Below are 23,389 nucleotides of genomic sequence, written 5' to 3' on the forward strand. Positions count from 1 at the left end.
GAGAAGCGCTTAAATTAGAAACAACTTTATCTCAGAGCTGCAATTCCATTTGCTAGCAGTTTATTTGCTGCTGCTAAGGTGTTTCCATCATCAGTAAGCAGCACAAAAACAGTGACAACTGACGGGCTCAACCTCCAGAATACTGTAAAACACCGAAATCATAAATATGTACAATTAAAAATGTTGATACAGCTTGTAACTCTAAAGTCATAAAACTTGAAACAAACTTGGAGCAACAAACAGAAAATACAGGGCTTTGATATTCTTAGCAGAACAACTGAACTATGACAAGTACACAGCATCCCTAACGTTTAGGCAAGACTAGTAACTACCCAAAACAGAGACAGAAGAACAACTTGCTAAGATAACCCACATAACAAACAGACATCAGATTTTGATTCTAGACTGCCAGTTTTCAAATAAATGCTCCCAGTATGTCAATGACTCCTGTAACCCATACAGTTCAACCAATAGTCACGTTAAACATTCTGTTTTCCTGGGAATTTTACAGGGGGTTTCAGAGCACATGTTTTACCACAGTGTAATAGTGCTGTTATTGCAACAGCTCTTAGCAAGCCTCACTCATGAATATGCAACTCCTTGTGCCGGACATTGCGCAAACCAAAGACGGCTCCTCTCTCAAACAACCTAAGCCAAGACAACCAAACCAAAACAAAGTTAACGCTACAGGTTTTCTGAAACGGAAGCATGACTTCCTCGGTACAGCTGAGTCATTAACAAAAGGAATGTGACCCAGGTTCCTGCAGCTCCTAAGGACAGCTCATGCCCCTAATGCCGCGGAGAAGCATCACCAGCTGAGAACATTTGTTTCCTTGAAGGACTCCCAGTGCCTGCCCAGACTTACTTGGCTCTGCATTTAACCAGCACATGTAGCTGTTGAACTGGATTTTCAAGCACACACATTCAGAGAGCCCAAACTAATGTCCTGATAAGGCTGTTCAAAACCCTGCTGTTCATGTTTTCTGTGCCACTGCGTGAGCCTTCATGGCGTGCTGAAACCTGTACTACCATGTTGGATTAGCCGTGGGGGTAATTATTTGTGTTGGGAGGGACTACGTGCGATGTTCTTGCCTTTTTCCTTTAAAAAAATTGTTAGCATTGCTTTCATACATAATGAGAACCTGTACATGATCCAAATTAGAGTTTTATTGACTGAAAGTCAAAACGTAAGTCTTTTAAACTGAGAAACGTGTAGTCTTCCATTGGAAACACTGCTGCAAATGTTTCAAGACAGAAAATGACACATGCATTACTGGAGTTACGTAAACCAGGATTTTTTTGAATGACATTTCACAAAGCATGCCACTTTCTGTCTTTTAGGAGGTACAAGGACAAGGACAGACAGCTGGGAAGGTCTCAGTCAAGTGGCACAGCAGGTGACACAGTCCAGGTACATCCCAGGGCACAGCAGGAAATGAGTATTATATAGAAATTTAGGTTTATATCACCACAGGATGAGCTTTCCTAGATAAAAAAAATACCTATTTTATTTTTTCACTAAAAAAGTTTTGTTTTAAATCTGTAGAAAAGTTTCATTAAAAAAAAAACAGCATCACATAATTCAGTGAAAAATAAATTGGATGTCAAAATTTCCCACCAGCTCCTATTCTAGGCTTATTTTTACCATCAACCGTACGTGTCATGTAATTTAAAAATAAAATTACCAGTTAAAGCCTCACAATCAAGATACGTTTGATCTCTCCGAATGTTCTTTGAAGTCCTCATCTTGAATACTATACACTGTAATGTGCCACTTTTAAGTGTTTTGATTGCGCAGACTGTTCTTTGGCCTTTTGTTTCACCTTAACATGCAAACACACCTACAAATTCTTTTGGTTAAAGCAGCGTGTTGAAAATGATGACACCGAAGTGAACAAGTAAAAAAGACTGTCAGACAAGCAGCATATTAGAGATTTTCTTTGCTAATTACACGATGTACTTCTACCCTCTGAGCACCTTCCCCTTTTGCTTTGCTTTACGTTTTAACTCTCTGAATTCATTCTCCCTTTCATCTTAGAAATCAGTCTTTAATAGTATTTTTAGAATTATATAAGTGTTTTTGCTTTGAACATTGCAGTGTCCCTTAATCTGAACTGGAAATCTTGTACTACTCCAAACGGTAACCTCAGAGTGTTTCAGGATATCACTATGCACCATGGTGACAATAAACCAAAGTTACCAACCGAGCCTGGAAAGAAAGCCTGTGAACCCTGCAAGAAATTATTTCACTAATTAAAAAAAAAAAAAATCTAAGCAACACACACAATCAAGATTTTGAGTAAACCTAATTAATTTTATTGGTTTTACCCTGTATGCAACTGGTAATGGATGGTGGTGGGGCTACAGCTTCTTAAAAACCATCATCCAGTTCCCAATACCCTTCTTTCAGAGGTTTCTGACATGCAGCTGGAAAGGAAAGAAACATCTCAAAGTGGATGTTGTACAGGTGGAGGTGCTTTTCTATTCTTTGGAGCCGTTCCTGCTGGCTGCTCCTGCAGGCTGCTGGGCCCCACAGGTTGCCCTGGCTGCTGGGCACTCTGTGGCTACCTTCTGAGTGGTCACTGGTGGTAACACAAAACTTCATCAGAAGCATCAGAAATTCAATCAGTAATAAAAATACATTTCACTCAAATAATGATTAATATAACCGATATTGCTCAAGTGTTTAACCCTCCTGTAGCTAATAACACCGTCTGCTTTGCGAACTCAGCAGCGCACACTGCATTTGCTGGCTTTGATTTCTCTTTAAAACGAGTACCCCCAAACTCCTGCCACTACTAGAGATTTAACGGAAACTCTCGACCCACAATCCTCTTCACTCTTCTGCAAAACACAGACTTTTAAGCCAGACAAGATGATGTGGTACTAGCAAACCTTGACGTACCTGTGCCACCAGGATGTGCAGCAGGATGTGGCCTGCACGCAGCAGCACAGCCTGCAACCAAGCGGCCACTACAGAGCCAGCGAGAACGAAACACTTAGTTCAGAGCAGCACACAAATGGCAGCTAATGTTTGTTTGTTTCCCCCCCTTCTAACGAAGTGCCCTTTTTGGGGGAAATTCCAGTTAGATGTGCAGAACAAGCAGATTTCACCTTTTTGCTAAGCCTAATGGAAGTCTTGCCAGAGGAACAGCTGCAGAACTGAGCCCTCCACCCAGCATGGCCAAAGTGGATTTCTCTTACACCCACATCTCTCTCAACGCATTCATATTTAAACGTTTTCCTTCCTTCAGCTGCAGATACTAAAATCAGTCCTCACAAACACAGAATACAACAATGCTCTAATTACAGATGAGTGACATGGGCCCACTGCACATTTTCACAGCTTTTAAAGATCAGGCTGGAGGCAAGAACGATCCCTTCTGACACAACTCAGAGCATTTTAATTCACTCAACTACTCTATTATTATTTTGACTAAAGCATATCTGTCTAAAAAGATAAGCCTGTCTGATGCACACACGAGGAAATGAAAAACTCACCGATTTCAACAGCCGTTCCAACAATCACTGTTAAATTGTGTTTTCCTTCTTATTTAAAGCAAAATCAGTTGTCAAACAAATTCTTGCTTTGCTTTTCAGGATGGAAGAAGCACTGGACCTTGTATTTTTCCTTCTATGAAGTTAATACACAATAAAATAACCTTTACCTTTGGTTTCAGTAAACAGAAGCAATGAGCTCCAAGTTTTTCACAATTTTTCCTTCAGTCCTGGAATTGTTTTTGCATGCCTTGTCCAAATACCCTCCTCACTGTTCAAGCATCCTTTTTTAAATAGGAGGATTTTTTTCTCGGATACCTGTTTTCCATTCCATACGAAGGATCTGTTTCTCTTCCTCCTTTATGTGTGGCTTTACATTTAGCCATATTAAAACAGAAGTTTGATTAAACAGCATACTTTATCAGGCAATCCTCAAAGCCCTGCAGAGAAGTCCCTGCTTCATCATTATCTACTGCTTCAGAAATCTTTGTATTTTAAATTTCATACTAACAAAATTACACTAAGAGTTGCACCATTTTCTCTCACAAGGTTATCTGTCATAATAAAAATAATAATAATAATAAAAGCTACCTTGCTGCTAAATAGAGCGAACAAAACTTTTGTTGTGCTTGCATTTCACCGAACTGACTAATGTTGCTAAGAATATAAGCAGCAATCCTCTTTCAGATAAAGCATCCTTACAACAAGCAATACAACTCAGAAAAGAAAAGAACCTTTTCAGTGACATGAAAAGACTTCCTAGTTGAGATGTGGTCCCAGTCTTTCTTCTAGCACATGGAACAAACTTGAAAAATCAGTATTTCAGACCCAATGTAGATTCCACAAAAGCACTTGATTGCAGAGGAGCATAAATTGTGTTTGGAAACTCAGTGGAAAATAAGTATGCTCTAAAGAGTATCATCAACTACGCTCAGAAGCATTAAAAACTGGAAACCAAATACACAGACTGCATGCAGAAGAGAACAACTGCCAGGTCATATGCAGCTAATCCAAAACTGCTCCTAGTCTGATGGCCAGGAAGTCATGAGGTGCTGTTACATACACACTACATCTCCCTTCTCTGGGTCCATGGTGCTGATCTCCTGTCTTTTGTAAGCCGTGATTTTAAAGCTAAACCAAAGCTAATTGTTTCCATCCGTTTCCCTGGCTCTATGTGGCACTACCCAAATAGCATCCACATTTCACCTAAAAAGGTTTAGGACTTGATCATTTGTTTTGGATTGAAAATACAGCAAATTATGGACATTCATTCAAGCATTCTGCTTGACAGCACCTTTCTGGTACCAAATAGTAAGAACTAAGCATATAGGACCCATTTGAAACAAATTGTATTCAAATATACATTTGTCCCCTCCTGCCTGATCTAGGACACAAAAAGTAGACCTCTTCCGGACAGAGCCCACAACACAGCCCAGTTCCACTTCCCTGGGGAGGATTGCATGGCAAAGTCAGATTCCAGCAGACATTGTGCTCCAATTTCTGTCTGACATAAGTAGTAGACAGAATTGGATCCCCAGACAAAATATGTACTAGGAGTCTCTTGAAATATAGATGTAGGAGATAATGATCTTCAGAGAGGCAATTTCTCTTTATAATTTCTTATGTGTTGTAACAGAATCTGTCAGCAATAGCTGACATCCAGGCTATCAGGAAGAGTTTGAAATTTCTTATAAACGTATGTTTCATCATATACAAGTTTTCCAAATAAACGCGGTATGTATGAATACAGCAACTTCAAATAAAATAGTTCCTGGGGTTCGATACAGGCCTCCTACTCAGGGTCAGAAAGACAGACAAGCCCATATTGCAGAAGTGAAATCACCAGCGGTACAGGGGAACCCAGAGGGAAGTCCCTGCCAGCCAGGAACAAAGGCTGGTGCCAGGGACAAGATGAGACCTAAAGATAAAGCTATTTCTCCTACCAGCACTTACTGGACAGAGAAGACTGCACGCAAAACTGAAATTATGGGGCCCAACATTCATCCCCACCAGTTCTGTTTTCAGTATCTCTTGCAGAAGATGGAAAATAGGCAATACCTGCATAAAAGTTATCAAGCACCAGCTTATAAGAACATCATCACTCCCAAATTACGAGGTTAGGTAAGAATCTTGTAAAATAAAATTATGAGACTCAAAGTACAAAATTTGGCCAGCCAAGTGTTTCAGAGAAAAGATGGCTCTATTTGAGGGAAGTGACTGAACGTGTAAGAACTAAAATAAAACCAGAAGGACAGAATTGTGAGAAGCAAGGCTCAGCATCACGTAATTGCGAATTATTATGACAATCACACAACCACCTCCCCAGTTGTTGAGCTGCTCCACCTTTCTCTACATGCATCCTGACTGTTAGGTAACTAAGATACTTGCATATTTACATTCTGACTGCACAGCTCACTTTTGATTCACATTGCAAAAAAAAAAACTTGTTTTATGGTATTTTTCTTTTTGTTTTCCTTTTCCTTCATTAAAGCACATTAAAATTATTGTTCATCTTACTCTAGATACAAGAATTTCACTGCACCTGCTAGAAGGAAGAACAAGCTATCACAACCATGTCAGGAGGATGCAGGGTGCTTTTGTCTCATTTGCATCAACACGGTCAAGCTATGCCGTCATGGGATCCGTGGAACCATAACGTTTTAACTTTGTTCCAGTATCTCTCTCTTATTTTTAATACTGCTTCTTCGCTTCATTTTTAATACTGCTTCTTGGCTTATTTTAGCTGCTCACCGATGTACGTTTTACCCACAACTAATCCAAGTGCAAAGAACCTCAAAGAAGAGAGCACTGGCCTGGGGCAGTGGGACCTGCCTCTCTTGACGCTCCTTAGGAAACTGGGCAGGCCACTTCTGCTCCACTTCTCCCCCTCCTGCCTTATTTGTTCAGACTAAACGCATAGAAACAGGAGCTGGTCTCACCACCAATACTATACCGGCTGGTAAATCAAGTGTTCTCCCTGCCTGGAGTCAGTGCAGTGCTGGGATACACTAGAAAAGGTGTAGAAAAGGACTTGGAGTGCTTACTGAATCTGTAAAACTCACACAAACACCGAAGAAGTACTCTTCCTTCACCTCAGCTACCTGCTTTCTACTCTCAAGCCTGATGAAACACGAAGACTTGGGTGAATCATTTAATTGATCTTTTCCATTTGATTAACTAAAAACTACATCAAGGGGCGTGCATGTGCGTACACGTCAGAGAGACACCGAGCAACTGACAAAAACACCTAGTTATGTTGGCAGAGGACTAACCCTCGTCATTAATTTTGAAGCTAAATCATGGATGCTCATTAACAAGTCAAGAGAAAGTACGAGATAAGAAGCCTTCACTGTAGCAATCACTGTTGTCTTCCTGGGCAAATCCTGACAATCCAAGCCCTTTCAGCACTGAACAAGGGGGAGGAAAGCTTTTCTTTTCTTTTCTCTTCCCACTCATTTCGAGCACTCCCGATTGCACAGCAGGCTTAATTACCGTACAGCTAACCACAGATCCCTACCTGCGGTGACAGAGGAAAAACAGTCTTCTGGTACACATCTATCAGGAAGATGTTCTGTCATTATCGTAGTGGCACTTGCCCACACCACCCAATGGCGCATGAAATTCTTCATTTGAAGAGACACAGAGGCATTTTGCTTTGCCACAACAGAGTATCAAGAAGCGCCCATGCAGCAAGGATTGGCAGCTACGCTAAATACCACCTAGTGGATTCACTAAGCGGGACGCTAAGTGCAAAGTTTCTACTTTTTCCTGTCCCTGCTGCGAGGCAGGGAAAAGAGATGTAAGAGTCCTGTCGATGTGACATCCACGTGGGTCTTGAGACTGTTCAGTTGCTGGAGTCAGCGTTCAGCTTCCCTGCATGTGAAGTTTCAACATTACTTTAACATTACAAGGACCGCAAACTATTTAGGGTACACAGTTCAACTGAAATTATCCTAAGGACACACTCTGGGGCACTGTAACGGGTCCTAAACCCACTGCAGTTTTAAAGGCTCCCGATCAATTCTTTACGTTCATGTGATTAATCAATTACAACTTAACTCCACCTTTCCCAAATATTCCAAAGGGACGTCACTTATCAAAAAAAGCCAAATAAAACAAAAGAAGTTCCTAAATGCAGTTGAATTTGACATCTGGTATTCCAGAAAAACATCAGCAGACTTTGTGAAAAGCAGAAGACCTCTCACTTTCAGAACACATCACTCCCTTGAACTGAGTCATATGGATCTCCAGCTTTAGAAAGAGGAAAAAACTAAAAATCCTCTCTACAACAAATTCGCATGAGAAAGCTTCATTTGTAGCTTTTGAGGAAATTGGAGCATTGATCAAAAGCTTCTGCAAAACAAAGTTACAGCATGGCTACAGCGCTACAATAAGTACATGCATGTGAGAAGCATTAAAGAAAAGCACCAAAAATATGGCAGGAAATGATAGAACAGCACTGAATGTCACCAATTAGAGAAAGGCAAAGCAAGCCACAACTTCCCTTGCCATAGGACTATAATTAAAAGAGTGACAACAGACAACGTAATGGTATTTTAACGTTTTCTGTCCCAGTTACAGAAAGCTTTCCAGAAGCAGAGCACCACCAGACAGAGGGGCCGCGTGCACTCGGGCAGCTCACGCCCCCATCACGTGGCCAGGCATCTGTCATCACCAAAACCACACCAAGAGCAGCAGCTGCATTTTGGCTGTGCTGCCGGCACATACATACATGCAGCGTCCGGGGAGCCCCGTGGGAGCAGGCAGGGAGAGGGTTAGCTGTGCCCGCGTCCGAGGCACCTCGAGGACTGGGAACGCAAAGGAAGAGCTGAACAAACCCTTCTGGCAGGCAAAGGCACTGCCAGCCTGAGTCCAGAGCTTGGATTTCGCAAACGCGGAAGACTGGGACCTTGTAAAAGATAAGGCAAAAAGGGCAATTATGCTTAAACAGAATTCCCAACCACTCAATTTAAGAGCACTTCCCAAGCTAGTTCAACCACGGGGTGGGAAACACAGCTTTTGTGAGGGGCTGTGCAGGCGTCTCAGGACACACACAGGCAGCCCCTTCACCTCCCTTCGTTTGTCACTGGCATCCCATCACACCTACTACTGCCTCTCACTCCCTGGGAAGCCATTCAGTGTGCCTTTCTTTCCCCTCCAACCCTTCTTGGTCCTTCCCATCCCCACCACTCCCGTCCCTCTGGCTCTAGGTCTTCTTTCTCCATACGAGCCTCACACTCTCACCCACTACTTCATCCCACACTGTCCCCTTCTCTCTACCTCTTCCTGCCTATCCAAGGGCTTTTTGGACACAGGATCTCACACCTTTGTCCCCTGAGCTTCTCACATCCAACCCCTCTTACTCCTCAAAGAGTGCAGAGTAGGCGGCAGAGGGAAGCTGGAGCACAAGACTGGCAAGCCACAGCAAGAGGGAGACACGCAGCTAGTTACACAGCCCAGGGTCAGTGTGACTGCACGTACAGGGCCCCAAAGCCTCTGACCCTCAGTAAGACGGCCAGTACTATTCTTGTAAGCTATATAACCATGTTAGGAATATATTTTTTATCAAGACAAAGTTATTTTAAACCCAGAGTGCAGCTCCCTGATATTCTTCACTGTGCGGCATTTCAAACGCCTAGCACCGCTGCAACAGCTGCAACGCGTGCAAATAGCATGTTGGTTGCTTAAAGGGTAGTGGGATGAAGAGAAACCTCTGTGGAAACATGGCACAAAGCAGAGGCTGGGGCTGCCACCATCTAAAAGAAAGAACTACCTCCAGAAGAGGACATCTGTCTACAGCCCTGATTTCTACTCAGCCTGGCCCATCAGGAGGTATGGGAAGTGCTGCTACCAATCACGCTGGTATTGCTGTGATGAATCATAGTGGCATCAAGTTAATACAACTCATCAGATCCTAATTAAACCACTCTATGTTGCTAATCACTCTGTGTATCTCAAGTGATCTTTTGGAGCACGTCTGACTCCAGTGAGGGTGGGCCAATCAATTCTCTAATGAGCCCTCACTTCTGCAAACACTCGCGCAAATGCTCTGCGGGCTTTCACTGCAACCACAGCATATAAAATTCAGCAACAGAAGCTAGCTAAGTTTGGTTAGGTCTCCCTTTTCTCCTGATGGTGTAGTGGCAAAACATGTCTATATAGACACACACACACACAGAGCAACTCATCAAAATAAATTTTGCAAAATCAAGCTATTCAAATATTTACTCTAGTGGGATTTACCTATACACAGCTCTTTAATTGTTTATTTCATCTCTCCACACAATAAAAACAGCACTTCATCTCACTCCTTCCGAGATTTGTTAGTTTAGGAAAATTAATCCCTTTCACAGAATTGGATAGGCTTGGATCAGTATCACTTACCAGACAATGAAATACACGTTGCTCGTAGCACGCAGTAGGACAGCACTCCACAGGATGCGAGGGAACAGACGGGGGTAAAACATATTTTCCTTCAAACTTCTGTGCATTTCACTCAAGTGTATAAATCACTTGTCTTTTCACTAAATACGTATAGCTTTCACTTCAAATGAATCCAGGCATCTTCTCCCCTCTTTTTTTTTTTGTTTCAACTAGAGCACTAAGTTCACATTTAGCTTTCATTAAATCCAAAAGAGCCTTCTGCTGCTCTTGTTGGCCTTAACAAGACCTCTGCCATTAATCTGAATGCTACAGAGTAGAATCAGTTCCTTATGATAAGCACACTCTTCATGACCTGAGCACACCTCAGCTGAGTGCCAGAAACATTGCCTTTTCCTTTCTCCTTGGCTCCTTGCCATTCTACCCACATTTTCATACCTGTAAGCTTTCCCGTGGGTGTTTATTTCCTGTAGGCTGTGCTAACCTAGCAAAACCCTGTCTGTATAAACCACTTTTATTCTCAAGGTGTGTAAATCCTTTTAGCTTGATCTCACCAAATTACATAAAAGTCTTATTGCCTTACACTGAGTCTTATCCTGGGAATCTTTAGCTGAGGCTCACACCTGAGGTTGACCTCTGAGTTATCAAACTGATCATTTTGAAACACCGGCTCTAAATCTTGCAGTCACACACCCAAGATAAGGAAAGCCTATTTCTGAGATCATGACAAAAGGTTGCTGAAAATGTGTTTCTTTGCCACAAGACAAAAACTTTCAGATTTTAAAGCCATGAACCTTTAAAGGTTTGTGATTCACCTACTGTTGACCTGCTGGTAACCAAAATTCCATATGCTTAGGATCGCTTGGGACACTACAGAACTACAAGTACTTCCAAGAAAACCTCAGCATGTTGTTGTGAGTGTCACCATCGAAGTATTTCACACTGTCCATCTATGCCAACAGTGATACTTATCAGCAACTAGACCTGCTACAACTTTTTGAAAATTACTAGTAACATGCTCCAATCTGTATTTGCTGCCACACGGTCTGAGAGCCTGAATGACAGATCAGGACCCTGAGACACCAACCACAACAGAAACACCGAACAGAAAGAAAATCTTCCCCATCTCTTGGCTTTACTTAGCCATTCACAAATGCACCGAGTTCTAGAACAACATCCTGCTTCCTCTTTGCTCACCGTACTCAACCTCACAACCCTCAAAAACCAAAGGCATCTCACAAACACTTCCTAGATGACATTCTACCACAGGGGAGAGGATGCTCATCTGAAGTCTTCTCCTGCTGTCCCCGTGGCCCTGGATGCGAATTAGAGCAGTCCAAAGCCCCAAAAGCAAGATCAGCTGTTCCATGCATACAGTACAAGGTGACAATCTGGGACCTTCAAGTATGCAGGCTATTTTACAGAATTCTCCTTATTTATCACGTGTAGTTTATTTTCTACAGAGAACGGTTATTAGGGCATTTTTATATTAGTAAGGTCTGATTTACTACTCATGTTCAATATTCATTACTGTTTTGTCAGACTGTATTGAAGGATTTAACCTCAAAATTCCCTGGTGAAAGAGGTAAAAACTACATCAAACATTTTAAGGGAACAAAACCAAGAAGCTAGGAGACAGCAGTGCAATTAGGAGGTTGATTTTCAGGAAAAAAAGAATAACTATTTAAGCAAGAAAAAACACTCATAGTTTCAATATACAAGCCAGTCTCCACTAAAACAAAAAAAAAATAGATTATTGAAAATTTCTCTATATTTTGTAATTTAATCACTAGGATAACAATACTATGTAAATTTAATTTTAGCAAAAAAAAAAGTGACTAAGAATATCTATACAATCCATGTAAGCATATACCGTTTTACAAAAAAGGACCAAGAAATAGATTACATTTCACTTTTACCAGTAATAAGTGACATTCCTTCAAACTCAATACAAGATAAAACTGTATTGCAAAAGTTAATGAAAAATATCACTATGCTATTAAATTAGTTTAATGTGAATTATAAAGTATTTCCTTCTTCATTGCCTTTCCTTGCTTACATGGGAACATAATGAAGAAGAAATATACAATATCAGTCTATGTCTCATGTTATAACTATGAACTTAACTTATAAAAAGATCAGAGGACCAGACCCATAATTCAAATATTTAAGCTTCAGACTTCAGGAGGAGTTAAGATACATAAACACCCTAACAGACCTGTACACATGTCTACAGTTCCCATGAAATGAAACACTGGAGGCACAAAACATCCATAAACACTCAGGCATCATGTGACAAATCATAGCTAATTTTAATGCTGTACACACCAAGGGTCCATCCAATGGCACACTGAAATCAATTCCCATTTTATTTCAGTCTTACCAAATCTCTAAAGATAATTACAATTAAAAAATGACTCCTGTACCTATTGCTAAAGAAAATGCATCTGGTGAGACACATTTAACTCCTGTGCACACTCCATCTCTTCACCTTTCCTCACCAAGATACAAGCTGGCAAGAACAACAAAAACCCCTATAATTCCACCTACAGAAATGGTTTTTCGATCCTGCTTCATAATGGCACGTACTCCAAAGTGACATTCACAAACATAACCCCTCAGTTTCAGCATGCATCCAGCCCAGGACTAGGAAACATTACGGATATCACCACTGCCCCTCTGACAGGACCCTAGGAAGCAGAGTTTGGAAAGCTGCTCCAGCCTGCCGAGTCCAAAACCACGCTGGTACAAGCACACCGTCAGCCAGAGGAAACAGGGAGGCAGGAACAGGGCCAAAGAAGAATTTCCTGCTGCGACACGTGAGCCTTGCTAAGTGTCTGAAAACTAATGTATTTTTAAGTCCAACATGAGCTCGGCAAAATTCAAAGTGATCTTTCAATTTACATAACCTAGTGAAATACCATGCTCGCTCCAAGGCATCAAAGACCCTTTAAACTACTGCATTAACACCCTTCAAAAAAAATCACCTCTTCCCACTGAATGTGTTCAGACCTTAAAGTAGGACCTTTTGCAAATACAGTCTTGTGAAGGCCATCACCGTTCTCTTGATGAAAATTCACTTAATTTCACTAAAAAAAAAAAAAAAAAATAAAAAAAAAATCACTACAGATCTATAGGAACCCAGGCTTAGCTGACCAAGACTGTCACACCACTCACCACTCCTGACATCCACAGCTGCTCTGGGTCACATAAGTCCACAGGGGACATGTGAAGTCACCTGTAGTGTCTTCTGCAGAAACTCCCCAAGGTACCAGAAGTGACACCATCCCTGCCTTTCCCAGCCTACGTGTTCCTCCCAGGCTCCAACCACGTTACCCGTGTCAACTGCAAACAGGCCTCTGTAAAAAAAATCCAGGAAACACATTTGGGAGGCCAGGAAGGAAGAGGTCACAGAGACAAAGAAACCCTTCTAGGTTAAAACACAAACAAATGTAATCTGAGCATCATAGATCCCTTACACATAAAATGGAAGAGCAGCTAACTATTGCTTTTTTAGCATGTTTTACTAAAAATAAACACTGCCACCCTCTCTTCTTGGGGGACCCCACGCTTCTCTGAGAAGTTGTGATGCAACTGAAACACGCAGTCTAAGTAATGCTTCTACACGTAGGATTATTAACATGCCCATTGCTGAATATTCAACCTTTCAACTTGAATTGAATTAAAAGGAAGGGGAAGAAGTGACCAAACCCTTACAAGCAGCACTGAAATAAGAAACAGACACACACATGGTACAACAGAAGTTTGGTATGGGAACCGATTTCGATTTCAAACTACATGCTACACTGAACAACTGAAAAACAAAAAGACAAATACTTTTGGACTTAATCTGAAGCATCATAACACAAAATCAGACTTAACTGACAGCAGACAGCTATGTATTGATACCAGTTAGATACACCTCTGACTGTGAAGTATAGGACTATCTAAAAGCAGAATCTCCTCTCACAAATCCTGACACTCGTCATCTACAGTGCCATACTTCTGATACATGCCAGGTTTTAAATGTTGACACTTCACAAACAGTTTCTTTTCCTGACAGTTTCTTTACGAGCCAACTCCAGTGACAGATGATTGAAGCCAGAAGAGTAACTGGTGTTGTTTCTCTAGATGTTTGGTACAGAGTAAATTCAATCTAACGACAAGCATTTATACTCCTAAGCAAGCGAAATACTGCTCTTGCAAGGTCATACCCAACCAACTTTAGAGCTTCAAAGAAGTCTTGCTCCTCCTCCAGAGAGCAGATCCAACCCCATGAGGTGCCTCTGGTGGGACGTGCTCCCTGGGAGAGCTGGGCCGTGCTGGCACTCCTTGCTCCGCTGGAAGCAAAGTGTCAGGGCTCCGCCGTTACTCACTTCCCAACACGAGCGGCACAACGTTCTCCATGGGAACCACCCAAGAACAGCAAGAAACTCAACAGGGCCCCCACAAAATCCACTGCTGTGCAAAGAACATGCTCCAGGGCCGTTACATATTCTTCATGCATGAAACCAATGAGTAAAGATTCTTGGTTAAGGCTATAAACTGAAACTGTCTCAACAAGGACAGAAACACAGCAAGATCAAAGAGGTAGTTCATATCAGTACCTCCATTCATTGTGGAATTAAAAAAAATCACAATCATTATTTAACATACTCCAGTATTTTTTAAAACCCTCAAAATCAGCTGCATAGAAGAGAAAAACATACATTCAACTCTACCAGCACAGGTTCAAGTTTAGTTTTATTTCCTTGATAACATGAGCAGAGTTGTCATCTTCACTGTAGAAAACAAAGCAACTCACTTTAATTTCAAGATAATTAACAATGCTATTAATACAACAGTCTAGACAGACATTGTTGACTTAAGTTTGAATTGCTTGAGAGAAGGCTGGCTGTAGAGCCACCACGGACTCATTTGGAGAATGTATTTTCAGCCCAATAAGCTTTATTCCCCCAAAGTCTCTTCAGCTTCAGGAAAAGCAATTCCAATTTCAAAGCATAAACCTTCTCAGCTACAACTTTTCTCCCCGTCTTCCTTCACTTTCTCCCCTTTGCTCCACACAAATGAGCTATTAATTCCTAAATAAATGGAATGAGCAGCACTTAACATCAGGATCCACAAGGGTATTTAGGCTCCTATCTCCTGTTTAGAGGCCTGTTTAAACAGGAATTAAAAGACTAAACACTTCCATGGATTTAGGCCCAGAAGCTCAAATCGGCAAACACGTGCACTTTAGCGGTCCCCAGGGTGACCACACATAAACTTCACAGGCCTTGAAGAAGTTCTCCAAAGACAAATGCTGGTTTTGGAAGTAAGCTACTGAAACGCAAAGGCCCGAATGTGAATTAGGAAACTCTCCCTCGTGCTTGTCTTCCAAAACCACAACGCCTAACCTCTGGGTTTCTGTTTGCTGCCTTTGCACCTCCCTGGTGCACCAGCGGCAAGCCGTTGGCTTGGCGTGATCCATTTTCAAAGATGAAGTATTTCACCACGATGCAGTAGCTGCTCTGAGCACCAACGTCCCTTGATCGAGACATCCCCGCTGGCATTCAGCTGATTACCAGAAAACAATGTTGCTGATACAACCATCTGCCATGCAGGTGTTGGCCATGGAATGCCAGAGCGGAGTGGCTCTCCTCCAGACCCATGCGGAGCTAAAATGCTATAACCGCTCTTAGCTTTAGGATCATTGAACCACAGAATCATTAAGGTTGGAAAAGACCTCCAGTATCATCTGATCCAGCCATCCCCCTACCACCAATGTCACCCACTAAACCATGTCCCTAAGCACCACGTCCAACCTTTCCTTGAACACCCCCACGGATGGTGATGCCACCACTTCCCTGGGCAACCTGTCCCAACGCCTGACTGCTCTTTCTGAAAAGAAACGTCTCCTCATTTCCAACGTAAACCTCCCCTGGCACAACTTGAGGCCATCCCTATGACTAGTTACCTGCGAGAAGAGGCCAACCCCCAGCTCCCCACAACTTCCTTCCAGGTAGCTGTAGAGAGCAATAAGGTCTATAGAATCATAAGGGTTGGAAAAGACCTGAACTTTAGCAACACCTCTCAGCGCCTTCCTCACGAGTGGCCTTTGATGCACCTTTATTTGAAATAAGAGCTGCGCTGGTGGTGCTGTAGGGCATCAGTCACCCGATGGAGACCCCACGGAGGTCCCATCCCGTTCCGTCCCATCCCGGGGGGCTGCAGCGGGCTGCCCGACCCGGCCGTGCCCCACCACCCCCAGCCTGCTCTCACCCTTCTTGTCCATCAGCCACATGAAGAAGAAGCAAGGCGCGAAGCCGATGGGCCCCCAGAAGACGAGCAGGGCGATGTCCCAGCCGCTGAAGCCGAAGGCCAGGCGGGCCGAGTTCTGGATGGGGCCCCAGGTGTTCCACAGCAGGCCCTGCGCGAAGCCCAGCAGCGAGAAAAGCAGCAGCACCAGCCACCGCCGCCCGTAGACGCGACCCGCCGCCGGGGCCAGCAGCCGGACCGGCACCGCCACCGGCCCCGCCGGGCCCCCCGCAGCTCCCCGCGGCTGCTGCAGCTGCTGGGGCCGCCGCCGCTGCTGCTGCTGCTGCTGGGGCGGCGGCGGGGGCAGCAGGGGCTGCCGCTCCTCCGCGCTGCTCCAGCCTAAGCCCATCTGCCGGGGCGCTGGCGGCGGCCCGCCGGGGAGGAGGGCGCGGGGCCGGGGGCAGGGACGAGCCGTACTCGGAGCCCCGAGCGCGGCGGCGCTGCCCCGGCCCGGCACAGCCGCATGCGCGGTCGGGGAAGGGCCGGCGGCCGCCTCCTTCCTCCGCCGCCGAGGGGAGGAGGGAAGGGGAGCCGGGGAGGCACGGCCGGGCCCGGAACAAAATGGCCGGGGCGGAGAGCGGCGGCCCCGCCGCGCAGGGTAGGTGCCCGCCGGCCCCTGGCGTGCTGCCCGCCGGCGGTCCCGGGGCGGGCGGGAGGTCGTGTCGCCGAGTTACCGCTTGCGCCTCCCCGACGGCGCCTTACCGGGAGGAAAACACCGGTTTTAGTGAATTTCCCCGGCGGGGAGGTGCGGTGCTGTGTGGCTGCTCTGCCTCGGTTCCGGGCGTGCTGCGGGGCCCCGGGGCGCCGTGTGCCCCCCGGCCACAAAACGCGGCGGTGTGGCTGGAGGGCGAGCCCTCAGCTTGCATCCCGGTGTCTCAGGTCACCTCGGTGGGGTTTGTGTGATGCACCCCAGTTCCTCAGCCTGTTTCCTGTAGGAGTTCCAGGGAGATAAACTGACCCTTAATTTCTGAGGGGGTTGAGTATTTCAGGAGTGTGTTAGCAGGAAGCTAGGCCTCCTACCCTGAACCATCCTCTCCAATCTTAACAGCATCTTCAGCATCCCCTCTGGAACATCCCACCTCGGGTGTGATCTTCTTACCTGGTCACCTGCAGTTACGGAGGACAGGGCTGGATTGGCCCATTAGCGCCTAGAAGTACCTTTACTCAGTGAGATGCTACAGCAGAGCTTATCGGTGTTATATCAGGTTTGAAGAGGGCTCTCTTCCAGAAGTGTCCCTTAATGTCTAAAAAGGGTTGGGATGGATGCAGTGCACCTAAATGTGGTGTCTACCTAACAGGTGTCAGAATGGCTTTGTAATGAGGTGGATAAAAATCAGCTGTGGTCTGAATTGGAGTGGAAAAAAAAACAGGATTCAATTACAGCCTGCACGTAAATCCATTTTAAAAGAATTCAGATGAATTCTGAATCATGTGGGCTACGCTAGGCTCATTAGAAACTATTATCATTTAAATAGATTGAAGTATATATTCATTTCATTAGCTTGTATGAGTATTTATCTGTATATCTACCATCTGCACTTGTCATAAAATTAATGGCTCATATGCTGCACAATGCTTCATCTTCCTTGAAAAAATACGTATTTCAGTTTGGCTCGCTTAGGAATTCTGTCACAAAGATTGGAAGCTGGTTTGATAAATGCCTGTGTGCTTAATTGGGAAGAGCTAAATAGTGGGATCCACAAGGGCTGGTTTTAGATGCAGTGTTAATGTAATTCTGTTGATACATTGGGCAGCGCATGACTGAAATTCAAACACGATGCCCAATCCACAGTTTTGCAGCCAAAACTACACACTCCCGTGAAATTTCCCCCCCAAAACATACGGACATTGCATATTGTTTAGCCCACACAGCTCTGTTTGCTAGACAGAGGCTCAAATTAGGAGTTGCAAGCTCAGGGTGGAAAAAGGAAATTTATACCAACTGAAATAATCAGAAATATGATCAAAAAGAAAATGAGGTTTTGTCTAGAAAATTTTGATATCTTCCTCAGGAAAAATAAAATTCATGCACAAATAAATATCGGAGGGATGTGCAGAAAGTAAAGTAAAACTTCAGCTTGCCATGTAGAACTGTGGTGAAAAAAATAGAGTAAAAATATTGGACAAGATTCAGACTTGATCATGACCGATGTGTATTCTGTTAGTGCTTTTTTTTCCAAGTAAGATTAATTCCCTGTTTTACTTGGTCTTCTTTATACATTACCACCTCCGTATGGTTTAGTCTGTGCCAAAATGTTCTTTCAGTTTGAAACGGCTATGTTACTTCTATAATTTAATTGATTTGGTGGCATTGTGCCAAAGACAAAGTGCTGTCATTTGAAAAAGTAAACAAAGTGAAAAAATGTTTCTCTCTTTGAACATTTTTCAATTAACTGTAGTAATTGCAGGGCTTTCTTGGTTACTCTAGTAGCAAGAAACTAATCCAATAATAAGGCAGGTGGTGCTTTGCAGTGTCCTTTAACTGCAAAACTTGCCTCTTGATACGTGCATGGTAAAATGGAAACTTCAGTAAAATTCTTCAATATGCAGGTCACTTCATCATGTGAGAGTTTTAAAGATATTTTGGCGAGTGCATGGGCCAGCAGGAGAGAGAATTTTCTGAGAAACAGTGACAAAAAAAGGAGATTAAAATAGACTTGGAAAATCTCGGTTTATTTACTATTGACTTAATTATGATTTGAATAATTTATTTTAACTGCTTGTTTCTAAATCACTCCATCTTCTTCATAGCTTCCCAACCCATATGCAGATCTTTCAGTCGCGGCCTGACCTTTTCTATTCCGGCTATTTAATTAACACAATGTAATATTCTGTGTGAATTATTCTTGTTTGCAGGATATGGTACCATTTAAATTTGTTAATGTAAAGGAGCAGTGCATTGTTGATAAACTGTTGGAAACCAAATTAGCTTTATCTTGCAGCTAGCTGATTGCATTATTTCACTCATGGGTATAATACTTCTCTAAATATGCTAATTTCACTCTTTTCTCCGTGTGGTGACATTTTTACTGTTCTCATTACTGACATTTGTAATATGTGGGGTGGGGAAATCTTTTCTTGCTTTAACCTCATTATAATGTAGCTAAAGAGATTTGAATATTATCAGATGAAGCGCACATACATTCTGGCAAGTGGAAAGGTTATTTTGTCTCCTGGCCCAGAACCTTAATGCCTATAACTGGACTTGCACAGACTATGGTGCCTAGATCCAAAACAGTGATATAGAAGCCCTTCCAGTTATCAATCACACAGCCATGAGAGCATATCTGTTGGTTAGGCGCCTCCATTTCAAACCTGAAAGCTCTCAAGTTGGTTGCATCTCCGCATGCATGCCTGCCTGCCTATATCCGTGCTAAAACTCTCTGGAATTCCTCCTAGGAGTTGGTGGCCTCGCGCTTTGATAGACTAGTAGTGACGGATAAAAATTGTTTGGCTGAAACTGTTAGTGCTGCCAACTGCTCATCCCATCCCTGAGACAGGCCGGGCTGATCCATTATTGAGTTGGCACCTAGACTGCGCTGTTTTAAGCTTGGCTTATAAAGATAAACTGAAGGCTTTGACGGGTTTGTTGTAACCCTGGGGCATCTGGAGAGCCTGACTCAGCTTAAACGCACCTATCGTGAAACGGTTGAGTTGAGCAGTTAGGGGATTATCCCCCCATGATGGAACCTCCAACTCCTAGGGCATTAGCAAGTGCCATTTGCTCTCTCCAGTCATCAGGTTTTTGACAGATCAGCTCCCCATGTGACTTTTTTTCAGAGTGATTAGAAGAATTTCAGCATCCCCTTGTTTCTGATGCCTCTCTCCCAAAACAACGCTTAGCATTATGTGTACAGTCTGGTTCTTTCTTGTTTCAGCTCATATCTTCCAGCCTGACAAGTGGCAGTTGATTGCAAAGGCTAGAAACATTTTGGCACAAAACGGGCAGGATCCTAAATTCGTTTAAAGATTCAAAAGTGATGTTTAGACTGTTTTGAATATTCCCTCCAGCATCCAATAAAAGGCATGTTTCCCAAAGGTTTCCCTCAACTGCTAGACTTCAGTCGGAGTTGTGACAGTATAGTTTCAGAGTTCTCATACACAGCACCAGTGTAGCAGAGAGATGTAATGGTTTTCCTTACACCCTCTGTCCTTGCACAACACCTAGGAAGAGGTGTGAGCAAATCCTGTCCTTCCCTTATCTAGTTTTGACATTCCCTTCTTTCTAGTTACGCAGGAACACATTCAGGATCTCCTCTGTTTTCAGCCTGTTTTGAGCATTTTCCAGTCTGTATTCTGTACCTTTCAGCTTCTTTCTCACCTTTCTCTTTTACTGAGAGGAAGATAGACTTCTAGTTCTACAGTCATACAATAGTTCCCTTGTACTTTGGGATGAAAAAGGCTTTACAGTACTTCCTCATGTTTTTTTTTTTGTTGTTGTTTTTTTTCCCTACTATCAAAAAGAAAGGAAAATACGGAGACATGTTCAGCTTATGAAAGCTGAACAGTTTTATTTTTAAAATCAAATATCAATAGTGTCCAGCAGACAGTCATTTATACCTTTTGATCACAGGCTGCGTATGCCCACGTTGCATGGTGACCATTGTACAGGAGATGATTTTGCGGTTTGTGGTTAGCCAGAGCCCACTGCAGGGTCCCTGAGGGAGATGCTGGGCAACTCTGTTTTTTCGTGTAGATTCTTCCTCTGTGGTTGGTTAATGAAAGATGTAGGGAATACAGGTTGAAAATCTGTATCAGTCTCCTTGGGTCTTGATCTGCCTCAGTCTTGATCTCATTGTCTGATGCCAGCAGGAAAAGCTAGTCATTTGCTCTGGTACTGGTCTGTGCATTGTGTCTCTGGTGAATGATCAGACTTTGTCATTGTTCTCCTATTGCCTTACATCGGAGCAGCAAGGAGTAACGTAATCATTGCCCAGATGTAATGATCTGAGCGTTAGGGCATTTCTGTATACAAAATGCTGTGTGTCTGGCTGGTCACACATGGCTATCATACAATAGGTGTGCTGTGATACCCCTAACAGCAGCTTGTTGTGTTAGTTGTGAAAAATCACAGCCTCCTTGCATAGAAGTTTATCCTTCTGTACAAACTGTTTCTTTTATGTTGAATATTTATATTAAGAAACAAAATTGATGTTATTGCAATGTTAAGATTGAACATTAAATTACAAGAGCTTGGTGATTCAGATTTTTGTGAACTGTATTAGGTCAAATTATCCTTAGCCCTACATTGCATTAAAGCAGGATTTTATTTCCCTCATGTGAACCCCAAGATTGAAAACAAAACAAAACACTGAAAATAGTTTTTCACAGACCAATTTCCCCTTCATTGCTGGCAACAAGTACATTGTCAGTGTGTTGCTGCATGAGGACATTCATGAAGGTAAATAGCAACTTAAAAGTTAAGCTGACTTCTGCTTGCTGAAAGAAATAATGTAAACAGATGTAAGAACAGACATGGTTTTTGCTTAGTGTTACTATAATAATGGCAATACCAGAATCTAATACTCTGATTGTGCACATTAGTAATTGTGCACTTGAGAAACTTTTCTGGAGGTTCACATGGTGAGTCTTTGCAGTTTCTTTCAATTTAATAATTTATGCGATTCAAAAATGTTACTTTTATTCTTTTAAAGTATAATTTCACTTTGACAGTTATAACTCTAAAAAACTCAACTTGAGCATTAATCAAAATATGTATCCAGTGTATTATAATAATGAACAAAGCCATGTATAACTCCGTCATCACCCCTTTGTAGGTCAAATTCAAAAGGCTCATTTGTGTCATTGACTATTTACTACAGTAGCTTATGGGAAAAACATATTTTTAGAATACTGTTGACTATTACTATTTACTACAATAGCTTATGGAAAAATGGTGTATTTTAGATTTAGAGTCTTTTGTTGCTGTCGCTTTGAAGTTCATGTCAATCGAGTTGGCAGCATAGGACAACGATAAAGTCCTAGATGGTTACAGTTTGTGACTGAATTTTGTGCAGGGCGTTCATCAATTATATAGTCATGCATATATATTTACTACTAACAAGGAATAAGAAATAGAAATACAGTTTATTTACAACATGAACAAATTAGGTTTTTTTCTTAGAAATATAGATGCTAGTTCTCTGATGTGCCAATTCCTTTACTTTCAATCAAAACGTTATATTCAGTTTTGTATTAAATTTCCCATGTATTAGGAAGGTTGTGAAAAATGTATATGAGTGCTGGTGAGGTATTGGGAAGGAATGGGTTTGCTAGTACATTTCCCCAGCAGCAGGTGAGCGTAATTTACATGCCAAACAGACAGAAGGGTGGAATTGTAGCAGCCTAGCTTAAGAAAGAAGGCTTCCCTGTTGGATAAACTCTTTTATATCCTGATGGAAGGCTTTGTTCAAAGACCATAGTCTTTTCCTTCAAAAGAAAATGAAATTCAATTTATCTGACAAGTGCTGCAGTCTCATGTTTCACTGTGCTTTCAGCAATTCTGCCAGTAGGGCGTATACAAAGTTCATTGGAAATACATTTAATATCACTTGTCTCAATTGTACATATCCCAGTTTTCCTGGTTTTGGAGATAGGAAGGAGAAGGGAAAATTTGAAATGCCAGGAGATGCAGGCAGGATTTACAAGGACAATTTGGGAAAGGAAGGCATTTTTTCTACTAGAAGAGACCAGAAGTGCTAATAGCTCGACATTCATTTTTTTAGCTGAAGACAGATACAACTGCTTTCTGGAAGTGCGGTACAGGATGGCAGCAGGACAAGCAAAGGGCAGAAGCTGGCGAGGAGTTCTGGACTAGCTTTCTAAGAAGAGCCCTTGGGGATTTTGGAAGGAGTTCCATAAATTTATGCATGATCTTGGGGTGCGAGGTCCCTCCCAGTGTTATATTGAGTGTTCTGCCTCTTACTCCACCCCCTAAGAAGTCTGATAGCTATTTCCTTATTTTTTTATTGTAAGGACAGTTTGAGGTTTGAGGGCATAGCCCATGCTCTTAATCTTCATGTCTTGGGTCACTCAGGCTTACTCTAACTGTGAGATGCTGCAGCAGGACTGCAAAGTGTGTGCGCACACCACTTGCCTTTTGGTCCCAAAATTTTCCTGGGAAGGACAGACTGATTCTTTTATTTTTTCTCCTCTGTCAACAGTAGCAGACACTGAGGGCAAGGAAGGGCGTGCTTATTATTTCAGGCTGCTG

General features: G+C 42.8%; 2 protein-coding genes across 3 annotated transcripts in view; one reads left to right on the forward strand and one right to left on the reverse strand.

Annotated features, from left to right (window-relative positions):
* SLC49A4 (solute carrier family 49 member 4) overlaps positions 1-16,638 on the reverse strand; it is a 62,121-nt gene extending 45,483 nt beyond the window's left edge. The window contains exon 1 of the mRNA XM_035572139.2: positions 16,141-16,638. Within this exon, the coding sequence (XP_035428032.1) occupies positions 16,141-16,525 (385 nt within the window). The 5' untranslated portion in view covers positions 16,526-16,638. The remainder of the gene's footprint in view (positions 1-16,140) is intronic.
* HSPBAP1 (HSPB1 associated protein 1) overlaps positions 16,625-23,389 on the forward strand; it is a 35,591-nt gene continuing 28,826 nt past the window's right edge. For both annotated transcript variants that reach the window (XM_035572147.2, XM_050711682.1), the window contains exon 1: positions 16,625-16,774. In XM_035572147.2, coding sequence (XP_035428040.1) covers positions 16,738-16,774 — 37 coding nt within the window. In that variant the 5' untranslated portion in view covers positions 16,625-16,737. The remainder of the gene's footprint in view (positions 16,775-23,389) is intronic.

The sequence above is a fragment of the Cygnus atratus genome, chromosome 6 (genome assembly GCF_013377495.2).
Source record: "Cygnus atratus isolate AKBS03 ecotype Queensland, Australia chromosome 6, CAtr_DNAZoo_HiC_assembly, whole genome shotgun sequence".
In the NCBI taxonomy this organism is placed as follows: domain Eukaryota; kingdom Metazoa; phylum Chordata; class Aves; order Anseriformes; family Anatidae; genus Cygnus; species Cygnus atratus.